This window comes from Pinus tabuliformis, chromosome 3_1 (assembly GCF_031772625.1).
Source record: "Pinus tabuliformis cultivar Carrire ecotype Pingquan chromosome 3_1, CPIR1, whole genome shotgun sequence".
Lineage (NCBI taxonomy): Eukaryota > Viridiplantae > Streptophyta > Pinopsida > Pinales > Pinaceae > Pinus > Pinus tabuliformis.
Genome location: NC_142301.1, coordinates 672,550,330 through 672,565,974, shown reverse-complemented (window position 1 = coordinate 672,565,974; position 15,645 = coordinate 672,550,330). Strand labels below are relative to the sequence as shown.

The 15,645-nt window shown below is 38.9% G+C and overlaps 2 protein-coding genes across 2 annotated transcripts; both read left to right on the top strand.

The window, feature by feature from the left end:
* Positions 1–457: 457 nt before the first annotated feature.
* On the top strand, positions 458–7,827 carry LOC149188884 (replication protein A 70 kDa DNA-binding subunit A-like). Its single transcript, XM_089410073.1, has 4 exons — positions 458–469; positions 1,883–2,025; positions 6,306–7,381; positions 7,562–7,827. Exons 1-4 carry the CDS (start codon positions 458–460, stop codon positions 7,825–7,827), a joined length of 1,497 nt encoding a protein of 498 aa, XP_089266199.1.
* Positions 7,828–10,137: 2,310 nt separating this feature from the next.
* On the top strand, positions 10,138–11,814 carry LOC149188883 (uncharacterized). Its single transcript, XM_089410072.1, has one exon. It carries the CDS (start codon positions 10,138–10,140, stop codon positions 11,812–11,814), a length of 1,677 nt encoding a protein of 558 aa, XP_089266198.1.
* Positions 11,815–15,645: the final 3,831 nt, after the last annotated feature.

Genomic DNA, 15,645 nt, shown 5'->3' with positions numbered 1-15,645 from the left:
CACTAGGAAGCGAAGGGCTTCTGGGCTCGGGCTACCACTTGTTCAGGCATTTGGCTACACCCAACTTTTCACTGGGCACTGTGAGCTGGTTGTGATAGCGAGGGTTGTGAATGCTAGGGGTCGTGGTAGGAGGCCTCGGGTGATAGTGCAGGAGGAACAACCCAATTCCTCAAGTGGAAGAACAAGTGGCTGTAAGTCGGTAGCCAACATCATTAACGATGTAGCCAATGCTTATCGTGAAGGAATCAATCAAGAAATCAAAAGCTTGATTGAGGAGTGGGAAGCAAATTTGAACTGCCAGGCAGGCTTGACAGATATTGAGATGGAGGATTAGTGAGTGACGGTACCAGATCCTAGGCATACCCGCGGGAAAGTGACCCAATTCAAACAAACTTTGTATTTGTATTGGACCATGAAAAGTCTCTTGGGTAAGGCCTTGGAACATATTTCAGTGAGTATGGCGACAATGGTACAAGACTTCCCCAACTACAAGCAGGACTTCCAGAAACTTCAGTTCCAACTACAAAAATAAGATGGATGCCTACGCCGAATTGAGGATCACCTCCCCTGCCTTCTCTCGCAAACAATGCTTCCTGGTTCCAATGTTAAGGACCCGACCCCGATCAAATCTACTTCTGTCGAGGGAGATGAATAGGATGATATTTGGTTTCAATTTTGATTAGTATATATGCGGTTAGCTTTTAATTTTCAACATGATGTTTTATATGTTCATAGGCAAATAGTGTGTGGACACAGTCATGATATACAGACTTATATAACTTGGGTAGAAAGTCTTATCATTTTTTGCTATTGGATGGCTTATCGTGCGATTAGGTGGACAAAAGACTTAATTTCTCTTTGGCCAAGTTGAGGCCACCTAACTAGTCATATGCAGATATAACTTTCTTATATTTAATAAAAAAAGAAAGGATCTACCAAACTTACAAAAGAAATAAAAATTAAATAAATAAAAATTAAAATATTAATGTAAATATGTATTAATCTTAAATTTCATTAAAATTAATACATATTTATATAATTTAAATATTGAAAAAAAATATTAAATTTATTTATATATTCAAATATAATTTAAATAATAAAAAATTAAAATTCTACTATAAATATTTGTATTTAATTTCAGTTAAAAAAAACATTTAAACTCTATCATATAAATATATATTAATAATTTTAAATTTATTATATATTTAAAAATAATATATTTTTTTATTATTTAAATTTAAATTTATTATAAATTAAATATTAAAATCAAATTACAAATTTCATTCTAATAAAATTAAAATTAAAATATATAATATAACTATAATATTACTAAAATAAAATAATAAATAATAAGCTTAATTTTCAAAATATTTTATTATATTTTCCCTATATTAAAAATAAAGGAAAAATAAAATAAGTTCATCTCCTTTTTAATGTCATAAAAATGCGAAGCTGTTACATGGAATTATAATATTTAATGAAAAAATATACAAATATTAATTTAATTTAATAATATTTTTAACCCCTTCACTTTTTTAAATTAAAAATAAAAGATAAAAAATTAATTAAACGATATTTTCAACGTTTTATTCTTCTCGAGATAATTTTAAACATTTTATTCTTCTCCAAATAAATTTAATAAAAACTTACTCTCCATCAATTAGTATTTTAAATATCTTAATCCACTTTATTAAAACTTTTATGTTTGTTAAGCCATATTTAGGCCGATAGGCCTTCCTTTGAAAGGGACTTTCGTCGTCCCTTTGTCCCTCACACTGACACGTGGCATCGGATTCCGAATGGCAAAACGAGGCCCTCAGACTGACACGTGGCATCGGATTCCGCATGGCAAAACCAGGGGTTTTTCAGTTTCGTGTGACAGGTAGAGCGGGACGGTTCTGCGAGGGAGTGGCGTCAAAATAGAGCAGAACAGGCGTCGTGGATATTTATGTTCTACGAGGGAATGGCGGCGTCGTCTAACTGTTCTGGGGTTCCTTTGGATGTTAGAGCAGTCTGTGATTCACGGTTTGTTTTCCAGTTTCTTTGACAGCCTGACGCCCTGAAGACAGTCCTCACATTTTGCAAGCGCAAGGAAAAGTTCATCAACCCATTTTTCCCTGTGATAGAGGTGATCGCTATTTCTGTGTTCATTTTCCTTTCATTCATTCTATCCATCGGTCTGTTGAATGCAAGTATTGCTGCTGCGTCTTTTTTGGTTATGAAGAGAGGCGACTTTCTCCACTACAGGTAGGGTTTTGACCCCTGCTGCCAACTCGCTGCAGGTAGCTTTCATCACGTGGTCAATTTTTACCCTAAATCCCTGACGCCCTGAAGATTACCTGCAAGTTTAGCCGTGACAGAGGTGATCGCTCCAAGCAAGTTTGTTCATGGCTTCTTTCTTAGTCTTTGGATGTTTATTTATATATGAAATTTTTTTGTTCCACAATAATGTTGTAATGCCCATCAGCTTTATAATGAATTGCGACAAATTGTTTTGTGGTTAATGCCCATCATGCCTGTGTGAATTCATTTTGCTTTTGAAGTCGTCCTGGAAGTTTTCCAGGCACACTGTTATTGAAACTAGTAACTGAAATTCATGCCCTGCAACGTGGTAAATTTGCAAAGCCCTTCAAGTTAATTCTTGGTTGTAGCAAAAACCAGCCTGCAATTTAAATCCAGTGCTTGTTGTTGTAATTATATCATTGTGATGCCAAGCTATCAAAAAATATTATCTTAAGGCGGAAGATTGTCCGCCATCAGAATGTTGACTGGCATGCCCCTGATTTGCAAGTTTTAAAACTTGCATATTCGTTATATAGGAGGTGTTTTTTATCTTCGGCATTCCCCCAAAAGATGGGTCTATTGAGTCCTGTCGGTATCTTGTGGAGTTGTTGAGCTCTATTAGCAAACACGATATTAGTACTTTGTTCCTTCTGCCCAGCTTACACCAGATTTTGTTGAAGGAACACTGGCTTTTCTAAAATAATTCGGTAAAGCCTTGGGTGCAGTTATAAGTGAGTGATCTCAAAACTGATTTCCAGATTGTAGGAGATGAGGTCACCCTTGACTGTTTGGTGAGGCCATGGGAAAGGATTAAGCAAGTGGAGTTTGTCAGATATTTATGGATTAATTTTGGTGATAATGTTTCCCCTGCAGAGATTTGGGATCACTGTCTCTAGAAGTTGCATAGCAAGCTTCTGTTTGGTACTTGAAATATCTTCCATTGGCGAGGAAACTTTGTTGGTAAGATCGTCCAAGCCATTCTTGTTTTTTTCAGCATGGAGCTCATAAACCAGAGAGAGTATGTTTCCTCATGAAGTTATTAGAAGTGTCAAAGAAAATAACTATTCCATTTCCCAGGAGTATGTTTCCTCATGAAGTTATTAGAAGTGTCAAAGAAAATAACTATTCCATTTCCCAGGAGTAAGGCTCTTTTATTTGTTCAAAAGTTTTTGGTTGATAAGTTGATGGGCCAGTGGCTGAATCACAAGGTTTTAGGGCTTTGACTAGAAGAAAAACTACTGCTGATGAAAGGATCCTTAAGTTTCATCCTTTATGGAGACATATATATTGCTTTCCTGTTTGAATGAAGGAGGAAAGAAGCTTAATATTTCACAGTGGCCCTTATTTTATGCGCTATTGAGGGTTCTATTTGAATTGTAGAATGCTGGAATTCAACACTTTTACCTTTCATTTTCACTTTAGTGTACTTTCTTCGCTAAATTTCTTCCAACATTTGAGCCTATCTCATGCATATTTCTAGATAATGTTAGAGCCCATGGTTCCATGATCAGTTGTGTCATCGTGATGATTTGTATTATGTATCATGGTTAGTCAAAAGTGTGACCATTGTACTAGACCATGCTTAGTAATCTATGTAAACTGTTCTTTTCATCCAGATGGTTTCTCTAGACCTTTGAGGTTTGTATCATCTAACTGGGCTGATCTGTTTATTAAATATGAATTGGGCCGACCTGTGCATGTGAGACTTGGGGTTGGCCCCTTTGGAAATTTCAAATTTGTTCATGAGTTCTACGGATGTGACAACAAAAAACTTTGAAAGTCCACTTACCCATTTTGGAGGATACATAGAGATTGTACTTACTGGTTTTGTGGAGGAAAGGAGCGCTTGGGAGGCCTTTAAAGGCTGGATGTGGCATCTTGAAGGGCCTTCTTTGCATCATTTGTGGAGGGAGAAACTGACATACTAACAATTCCACACCTAAGGATAGTTAGGAGGTGAGGTCATACTAACAATTCGACACCTAAGGATAGGTATTAGGTGAGGTCATTCAAAGCCTTTCGTTTCCGGTCATGAAATTACATGGGTTGGTAAGGCTAAAATTATATTCAAACTGCCCACATTCTTTCTCCTTTGACATCATACTCCATTTCGATCTTCTTAACTTTGTACAAAAAGAAAATGGGAATTGAATTACTCCTCTTTTGCAGATCGCTGCATTTAGGTGGATTGGTCAGGCTGCAAATAAATAGAAACTACCCATGATAGTCCGCAATCTGGCCACTGTTATGTGACTGATGGAATCTGATTGTTGGTATGGTCTGGCCGCTATTTTCAGGGTCTTGTTTCTGATAGTTCTATATGCCTGGACTGAAGGACTGTGTGAACTTTCAGATTCAATAGCTATACATGGTCTTTGAAGAGCGTCTTCACTATATGCAATGCCTGCTTTTCAACATCCCTAAAATGTGAAAAAATTCACAAGCACAGTGAGTACACCCGCATATAGCATATTAAAGAAAAAAAAAATTGTGCATTGTTCACATGATACTTAATATATCATAAATTATTACACAGCCATATGGAGTCCAGTCAGCCTTTTAGAATGGTCTGGAAAGGGTATATTAAGTGAGTGAAATACATGGCAAATGCTTTGATTGAACAACATCTCTTAATGTGTAGGATCAGTGTTAGGATTGGCTGAGAAATTTTCCTATTTCATTGATGTTTTGCCGGTACTGCAAGACTATAGGCATTTTTGAGCCGCTTAAGGTGCTTCTGAATTCCAACAATATGTAGCTTTTCCCTGAAGAAAATGGGAATTGAATTACTCCTCTTTTGCAGATCGCTGCATTTAGGTCGATTGGTCAGTCTGCAAATAAATAGAAACTGCCCATGATAGTCCGCAATCTGGCCACTGTTATGTGACTGATGGAATCTGATTGCTGGTATGGTCTGGCCGCTGTTTTCAGGGTCCTGTTTCTGATAGTTCTTCTATATGCCTGGACTGAAGGACTGTGTGAACTTTCAGATTCAATAGCTATACATGGTGTTTGAAGAGCGTGTTCACTATATGCAATGCCTCCTTTTCAACATCCCTAAAATGTGCAGAAATGCACAAGCACAGTGAGTACACCCGAATATATCATATTAAAGAAAAAAAAATTGTGCATTGTTCACATGATACTTAATATATCATAAATTATTACAAAGCCATATGGAGTCCAGTCAGCCTTTTAAAAGGGTCTGGAAAGGGTAAATTAAGTGAGTGAAATACATGGCAAATGCCTTGATTGGACAACATCTCTTAATGTGTAGGATCAGTATTAGGATAGGCTGAGAAATTTTCCTATTTCATTGATGTTTTGCCGGTACTGTAAAACTATAAGCATTTTTGAGCCGCTTAAGGTGCTTCTAAATTCCAACAATATGTAGCTTTTCCCTGAATCAAATAACAAGCATTTAGTTAACGTGGATTACCTTCAGTCATTAATATGAGAGGTTATTCTCCTCCCCGTGTAGGTTGTGCCCTTATTATTGTTTCACCATCAACAGTTAGCCTTCTTAGATTAGATTCCCCATTCATGTCACATCTTCTTTGACTAGAATTCTGTATTGTGCTGAAATTGATGAATTGCAGGTACTCCCCTCACGGGAAAAAGAAACCTCTTGTTCTATTATGGAGACAACCTTGACACCCAATGCCATTCCTCTATTGCTGAATGGTTGCACCGAGCTCCAACCACTACTTCAAATAATCGATGTAGGTTCCGTTACCTCATTGAAAACAACATCCTCGCACTTCCACATTACTCTATCTGATGGAGCACATCAACATAAGAATTTGCTACCATTCGCATATGGCCCACAAGTTGTCTCTGGAGACATCCAAATTGGATCAATAATTCTACTCAAAAAAGCAGCTTGCACAGTGCTCCAAAACTCCTCGTAAGGCCCACTGTTTGAAATCACCCTCTTTTACTTTTTCCCGCCTAGCCGTTTTTTGCATCAAAAGAAGGAAAATGGAATCTTTATTAATTCATTTCTTACTTGTTTACATAAGGTCCATCCGAGTCGTTGAGCTTGAAGTTGTGAAGCGCACAACAGCGTTGATGAAGGACACATCGACGTTGCAACATGCACAGGCGGGTTCATCCCAATTTAGCTCTTCATCAGCTGAAGCTACCTTGCCCTCTTCAGTTACCCCACCAACTACGGCAACAGCTACAACAATTCCATTCACGGCACTCAACCCTTACCGAAAGTATTGGTCTATCCAAGGTAGAGCATCTGCGAAGACATCATTGAAGTCATACAACAATGTGCGAGGCTCAGGAAAAGTTTTCGGATTTGACCTTATCAACCGTGATAAGGAAGAGATCCACCTTTCTGCATTTGCTGAACTGGCCGAATCTCTTTACAATCTAATTCAGGTTGGGCAACTATACATTGTATCAAATGGCACAGTGAGAGAAGCAAATCCAAACTACAACCACCTCAAGAACAAATGGGAGATTTACTTGTCTGCTGCTTACACTATCAATCCATGTCCTGCAGATGATCCAACGTTTCCCTACCAGAGCTTTCACTTCAAGAATATTGCTGACGTAAAAAATGCACCTCCAAATACAAATGTAGATGTCATTGGTGTTGTTACTTCCACGTCACCTGCATCAACAATTCGCCGAAAATATGGAAGTGAGACATTAAGGAAAACACTCATACTAAAGGACAGGTCGGGTTTTAGCATTGATGTAACATTATGGGGAGAACACTGTGACTATATCGGACAACATCTTTCTGAATTCTACTCTTTCGACAACCCACCAATTCTTGCAATCAAAGGAGGCCGCGTGTCTGAATTTAATGGCACCACAATAGGGACGATACCAACGAGCACTCTCATAATAAATCCACAGGTTGAAGAAACTCAGCAACTACATGCATGGTTCTGTGAAACCGGCTATAGCTCTTCTTCTCCATCTTTGAGTAGAAACTATGGTGTTGCTTCGAAACGTGCCCTGCCACGAAAGACGTTTCATGAGATTGCTGGCATGCAGCCCTCTGATAAAGCAATCTGGGTTTCAGTTCGAGCAACAATTACTGCTCTTCATATGGATGACTTCTACTTTCTAGCATGTCCACTAGATTTCAATGGAAAACAATGCATGAAGAAGGTTGTGGAGCATTCTAACAATCTTTGGCATTGTACAAAATGTAACGGTGACTTCCCAGAATGTGACTACCTTTACAAACTTAAATTTGAGCTACATGACCACACCGGGAATCTACAGAACGTCATAGTTTTCAATGATGCAGGGAACGAGCTCATGGGCATCACGGCTAAAGACCTGTTCCTACTTTCTATCGAACCAACTGATCTACAGGAAATTTGTGGCCGGATTATAGGGCACCGCTTCCAGCTAACACTTTCCATTAAAACATATTACTTCAACGGTGTTCAACGCTTGCAACCAATACTGATCAATTCAGAGGAAATTCAATATGCCTATGCATGCAAGGAATCCCTCACTGAAATTCAAGCACTGTCCGCTTCAAAACGACCTATTGTTCGCCGCCTGTGAACTTTTTCTTAGGGCGTCATCTACCACGCCTGTTTGTACATAAACAAACATTTCCACACAACTAATTGTCTCATCTTTGTAAATTACACACCCATGTTATTATGATGAAACCTGTAGTTTTCAGTGCAAATACTCTCTTCCATTCATTCCAACATATGTATGTTTGCCATTCACATTTTACGTAATATAAATATCAACAAATGTAACGAGTCACTACATATCTTTGTCGTTCGTTGTCTACATGCTACACATTGATCCCTTGCTTGCTAAGCTATTCATTTTATCGCTAAAACATGTCAAACAAAATTTTTTCTAAGAAAAGGGAACAAAATATTTTTAATCTTATTTCTCTCCTCTCAATGATAGATACTGAAATAACATATGGTTTCATATCATTCCTAATTGCATGTTTTCCCTTCTACCTAATCTACCTATCTTCACCGATGTTGAACTAAAAAAATTTTAAATCTATGTTCAAAATATAATGTTCCAATTTCACAATGGTTGTGCACACAATAAAATGAGATACCAAACATGCACTATTTGTTTACGAAAACTAACAAATACTACTTGTACTTGTTTAGATATGCCACCAAACAATCAACTTGCGGACAAAAACAAGCGGCGGCGTATTCTTTGTGCACAACAAAAGGATCGAATAAATGCACGACGTCGACTACTTTATGAACAGCACAACAACCCTACTACTTCCTCTACATCCCTTCCCACCTCAAATGAATATAACCCTCCCCTTAACGAAGAACACCGTCGCTTTCGAGAAAGGATTGATGGACTTTCTACCTTGCATGTTTGCACAACATGCAAGGAAGCATACCCAGGAATGAAAACAAAGCTCTTCCACAATAGACTCTCTTGTTTTCGTTGTGCATCATCTAAATCTACCAATCGTTTTTCTGAACTAAACAACATGGACCCTGGAGAACAACCCTGTGTCCTTCACCAATTAACCCAAGTTGAAGAAATGCTCATCGCACGTGTCAACCCCATTCTACAAGTCACTCATTCCCGTGGTGGTCAATATAAATATAGTGGCCATACAATTAGCTTCCCTCAAGATATCACCAGTATTGCCAAATACTTACCCCGGATGCTCTCTGACTTAGACATCCTCATTGTGAAAAGGCAAAATCCATCTGAAAAGGCTTACGAATTCTATGTTTGCAAATCACGTGTCCTTGCAGCCCTTGAATACAAAATAAAATATGACCCTTACTACCGTGATGTTCAATTGAATTCATCTACAATTTCTACGCTGCCAGATCTCCCTACAGACATTTCTTCTCTTCTCCACAGTGTAACCACCTCCTCTTTTGAACCCCATCAAACCACTACTGATTCCACTTATAATCCTGATGATGTCATGCTACCTCCATTAGAAATCCAACCCTCTTCTTTCGTTCCAGTCCTCCCAAATTCATGTACCGAGCGTGACCACATTTGTAACTATTTGCACTCGACCCATTCAAGTCAACAAGCTCTATCGATTGGCCTCCAATATCTCCAACCGCTATAAATGAATAAAACACCATTGGCCTCCTTGCCATGGCATTCCCCACACTCTTCCCTACAGGCATTGCAATGATCATGCAACCAAGACTTACAAAAGTTGAAATGCATGAATATGCTTTACACTTGCTTCACTACCATGATAACCGCTTTGGCCAACACCCAAGATTTCGCTACTATCTTTATAACATTCTAATGCGCCACCGTAGCCATTTTCGTGAAGAAGTACATTGAGAATAACTTGCCAACAATGGTGTCAGACCTACGCCAGTGTCTTCATGACTCTCCAGATTCAAGATTGCCAGAGCAAATAATGAGGTTTGGGTCAGCTCTACGAGGAACACGGTCTTTCTGGAACAAATGCCGATCTGAGCTGACTGACATGATCACGCAAATAGGAAGCCCAACATTTTTCTTCACTCTCAGTGCAGCTGATACTAAATGGCATGACTTGCACACGATCATGCCCACAAGTGTTCATTCCACTTCAGTCAACCCCTTCCAATGGAAAATCCAAAACATAATAAAAAACCCACATCTAACAGCCCAATATATGCATTGTAGATTTACAATTTTCCTTGAAGAAATCCTTCAAAAAGGCCTCCATGCAACCGACTACTAGTGCATGTATTATTTGATATCCATATCCCTCTACATTAATTTTATACATTGCATATACATGTATTAACTGAATGTACCCTTCATGTTATATTCAGATACGAATGGCAACATAGAGGATCCACACACATTCATGGCTTCCTTTGGCTACAAAATGAACCAGACATGGACACACTTGATTGGGACAATGCATTAGAAATTGCTAATGCACATAAATATTTCGACCACTACGTAACTGCTTGGAATCCACGGCAAGCAGAACACCGAACTATTCCGCTTCACCAGTCAACAATTCATAACCCGTGTCTCCTTGACACAGCAGCAATATTCACATCCAATCAATTTGAAGACTACAGAGAGCTTGTCAATTGCGTTCAACGTCATACAAAGTGTCATGAATCTTCCTGTCTTCGTAAGAAAGACAATGTGATTAGCTGCCGATATGGAGTACCGTGGGAATTGAAGTCCACTTCTTCACTTTTCATTGATGATAAGGGTCATAAAACCTATGTCCCTGCTCGCAATGATGAAAGATTGAATATTCACAACGCCGACCTACTGTCTATTTGGAGAGCAAATGTTGATTGCCAACCAGTCCTTTCTCGCCATGCTGTATTGAAATATATTTCAAAATATGCAACAAAAGCAGAGACAAGATCTGAGAGCTACCGTCAAATGCTATCGCGACTATCACAAAGTGCCCTTCCAGAAGCACCTACTAGTGGTGTCATCCGGAAACTCCTTACAGAAACCATTGCAGATAGAGACATTGGTGCACAAGAAATATGCCATATGTTACAAAAGCTACCTCTCTCTCTTTGCAGCCGTACATTCCGTTCTTTGAATGTCAACAGGGCTGTTTTCAAACGTGTTTCGCAAGATACTGAAAATCCTGGTTCGACACCCAACTTTATCGTTGCGTATATGAACATGCCTGCCTCACTAGAAGCACTGCCCCTCCTTGAAGCTGCTCGCTCGTGGTCATATTCTGCCCAGCGGAGAAGAAACCCCTGGAAACACATATTCCCCCCAATGATTGTACATGTCTTGCCCCATTACAATGTCATTCCTTCCTCTACTAATCCTTCTTATGCCACCTTCTGTTGGAGTGAATTACTCTTGTATTTCCCCTTCCGAACACTCCCTGATGATATCGGTACAACTGATGCAGAAATTATTGCACACTGGGAACAAAAAAAGGGTGCATATACATCATGGCATGTCCATCGCGAACCCGAAAACCCACAAAGCCCACCTACTGAAGATCAACCTACCCCACCCACCCCCCCTGATTCCATTCAGATGAATGAATGGCAAATCCTCTCTCAACTACACCCAGGTTACGATATTGCAATTGATGACCTCGACATGATTGGCTACCGCGACTTCGATGTCAACCACAATTGGTCACAAAATACTGTCCCTCCCCCCTTGCAAGAAACTGCCATCAATTTCATTGAATTTAACCGCTCACCCATTCAACACCAACATCATTCATTTTCCAACCTTCCCCATGAGCATACATTATCCCCCACCCAAAGCATAGCTTTCACCGCTGTTTTTTCACACTTCAAAACCCCTTCGCCAAAATCCCCACGGAAGATCATCGTACAAGGAACAGCTGGCACAGGAAAATCCCATTTGATTAAATGCCTTCACCAAGCATTTTTGGAAAACTCACCAGCCAACAAGAACCCTTTATTGTTACTTGCACCAACCGGCGTTGCAACTTTCAACATAAATGCCCTCACAATTCATTCTGCCCTTCATATCCCTATCCATACAATGCATCTCTCGAAGGGCAGCCGCTCCTACACCTGCAAGAGCAACTCCGTCATGTAGAATACATCCTCATTGACGAAATGAGCTTCATTGGTCCAAAAATGCTTTCTCGCATTGGCAATCTTCTAAGAGAGGCATTCCCTCTTCATCGGAATACACCATTTGGTAATCGCTCAATTATCCTTGTCGGAGATTTAGGCCAACTACCACCTGTAAAAGACATTCCTTTATATGCTGGGACATCGCGCGACACTGCACTTTGGCGCAGCTTCGACATATTCATAACACTTTCAACCGTATTCCGTCAACAAGGAGCTAGCTCGTCCCAGGTTGCTTTCCGGCAAATACTTTCAAATCTTAGGAATGGAATATCTACACTTGAATATTGGCAACATCTAATATCAAGAACAAGTTCCTCTCTTACACATGAAGAGAAATGCACATTCGACGAGTCCATGCACCTCTTCGCAACAAACAACGCAGTTGTCTTGCATAATAAGAAAATGCTCAAACAATTGAACATCCCAGTAGCACTTTCCTCTGCGGAACAACAAAGACAGAAAACTCCTACTACAACAGAAGATGAGCACCTACCTGCAAAGGTGCTCCTATGCAATGAACAAAAAGTTATGCTCACAAGCAACTTATGGGTACATGCAGGCCTTGTCAATGGCACGCTTGGGAAGGTCATCTCAATATTTTATTCAACTGGCTCAAAGCCCCCAGCATTACCATCCTTTGTGGTTGTTGACTTTCAACAATACAGAGGAACACCGTGGGACATTTCACACCCAACATATGTACCCATTCCTCCCATCACAAGGGGTGCACGCCGTCAGATACCACTTCAAATGGCATGGGCTTTAACGATACACAAGTCACAAGGAATGACATTAGACAAAGCAACAGTGGACATCGGCACCAGAGAACGCCAAGGGCTAACATTCACTGCAATTTCAAGAGTGCGGTCACTAGCGGACATACACATCAATCCAGCATTCCCATTTTCCCGCATTGCACAAATGCACAAGAATCCATATCTTAAGCGTAGACAGCAAGAGGAGTCATTCCTTGCATCAAAATCTATCCAGGATAATACACTTTAGCCAATCATACAACCTGCCTTCCAGAATTACCCACATGGTAAACACCACTCACTACATAACAAAGTTTCACATAGATTTCTTGCTATTACATTTAATTTCATATGATTTTATACTCATTTGGAATCGTTTAATTTATTTCGAATATTCAAACAAATTCGTCAAACATATTCATTGTCAGTTACAGTGTTTACTTTTTGGATGCCAACAGGTATGAATACATGCTACCTACGACAGTTGTACGAGTGTTGCGAAGAAATCCAACAACAAGAACTTACATTACAAGATATGCAGACAAGGATCCTCCCACAACAATCCATGCCACTTTACCGTTTGCGCCCAACAATTACGTTGTTAAAGAATATAAGGAAACTACTTAAGATTACAATTCACATCCATGAAAGGGATGCACACAGGCAGATGCGACATCAACTGCAGGAACAACTCGCACAATATGGCACCACAATAAACACTAACTGGTGTTGCCGATGCCATGGCCCAGCATGCATATATGATTAGCGACTCATTCTCAATTACATCTCTACATAATGCTTTTATTGTACATATGCTTAGAAGCCAACGAATACTTTCATTGTATATATCTTTACTTATATCTGGCATGTTTAGTTATATCTTAATAGAACTGTTCTCTGTTGTATGGACAAAGAGTATTCAAGTACGTGGTCCACTGCTCTTTGTTTTGGGTTTTATGATTCAACCAACAACTTTTTTTATCAAGAAACACGTTTCTCACTTTAGATAGGTCGATGTTTACAACAACCTATTAGGGAAATTTTCATTCACCTCTTTAATTCTTTCTATTAGTTTTGATAGGGTCAAAATCTGCATATTGTTTTTTATCATTTACCCAGTTGATGACTAGCTATGAATCTCCCAGTATCTGGATTTCAGCAGTACCTTTCTTTATTGTTAAATTTTCTAGTATCGAAAATGCACTCAACTCTGCCCAGTAGTTGGTACCTTCTGCCAATGCAGCTTTGAAACAAAAACTATGGTTTTCCTTCAGAAATAACACACGTCCAACACCACAAATCCCTGGAATCTATGGGAATTTTATGTCTCATGCATTTCATATTCATATTTGCAATTAAAATAGTAGATGAGGATAGTTCTTGACAGTAGAGGTGTTTTCTTTATAATGAACTATTTCTTTTATTCTGGGCTCTTCACATGCTTGGTGATACATGCTAGAGTGCCAAGTATTGTGAGTTCATTTATTTTAGTTTCATATTGTCTAGATATGGCTCTTGGGCCTTTACTCCTTGGAAATTAGAAGTGCTATCATTTTCATTTTGGAGGACAGGTTTGTTCAATTGACATTCTTTACTGTAGATTACAGCTGCTGGCTTATAATGTGGATAAGTTTAGGTCCTGTTCATCTTTTTGAAAGGTAAATAAAATGGTGCCATTGGTTGCCATCTGGAAGTTTTTGCTTCCTGGAGAACAGTTTTTTTGAATTTTAGCTTTATCAGTGAGAAAGGTTTCATATCAAATTTCCTCATGGTTTAATTGCATCAGCTGCTTCCTTAACTATAGTTGAGATGATTTGTTTTTCCATTGAATACAGTATACCCCAGAACAGGAGTTCGCGTACTTGATAGAACAGTTCTCTGTGGTTTTTTTATCCAAGTTGAAAGATATTGTATGAAATCATGACTTACATGGTTCTTTTTGTCTTCAGCTCGTCCACATACTTAACCACGTATCCCAATGAGTTGCACAAATGATTATAGAAACTTTGTACAGAAACTAAATGATTTCTCACATCTGTCATCTTCTGCAATCCAGTACATGGTCCACTGCTCTGTGCTTTTTGTTGGTTAAATGATCTGTGTCTTGCAATACGAGAGAGCAGGTTGGGCTCTACAGCCCAGATGGCAAGATTCCTTCTACATTAAACAAAAAAAACATGTCAGCATTTTACCCTTCCATCACATACACAAACTTGAGTTTTATATCATTTGGATGTTCAGCTTTCAAAGCTGCTCCAGACACACACAATGGGTTGCACACTGCTATTACTCTGTTTTCTAAAACTCTCAACTGCTTAGTTACACAGACTTACAAGCAGAATAGCTCCTGTTCATCACTCAGCTATACAACAGATTATAAATCTATAAAGAATTTAGTTTTACTCCACCCCAATAAGGTCTGTAATGTTATATGCACAGGCCAGTACAACTGTTTATAGTTCATCACTTAAGTTAATTGCTCAACGCCATGATTAGTGTGAAATGGATGTTATTGTTAAGATGCTATGCTGAAAGAGCTCACTTTCTTTGGTGTTGCAACCACAAGTGGAGCTCCTGGAGAATTTGTAATAGCAAATTTGTCATGCATAAATTTGCTATCCACACTGGATTCATCTTTTGGAACAATCTTCTAGCAATAGTAGCTTTTTAGCCCATTCTGGCCCTTGTAACACACATGTCGCTGTTTTTTACTTGCCAAAAGTTCCAGATGACAGAAAATTTACCAACAGTGGCAACTAGATGGCACTCCTGCCTTCCTCTCTCAGTAACCTGCAGTGATGAAGAGAATAGATGTCAGAAATTAGTACACTTGAAGAGCTAATAAAGGTTATATTCCAGCCCAATGGTCCTGTAAGGTTCAATTGCTACATGTTATGAAGTTGAAGTCATTTTTTGTGTACCGTATCCCTTCATAGACAATTTCTAACTTTAAATACATTATTATTTGTTTATAGTGGTGATATTCAAGAAGCATATGGCCAAATTTTTCTATATCCGTAAGGCATCCTTTAAAT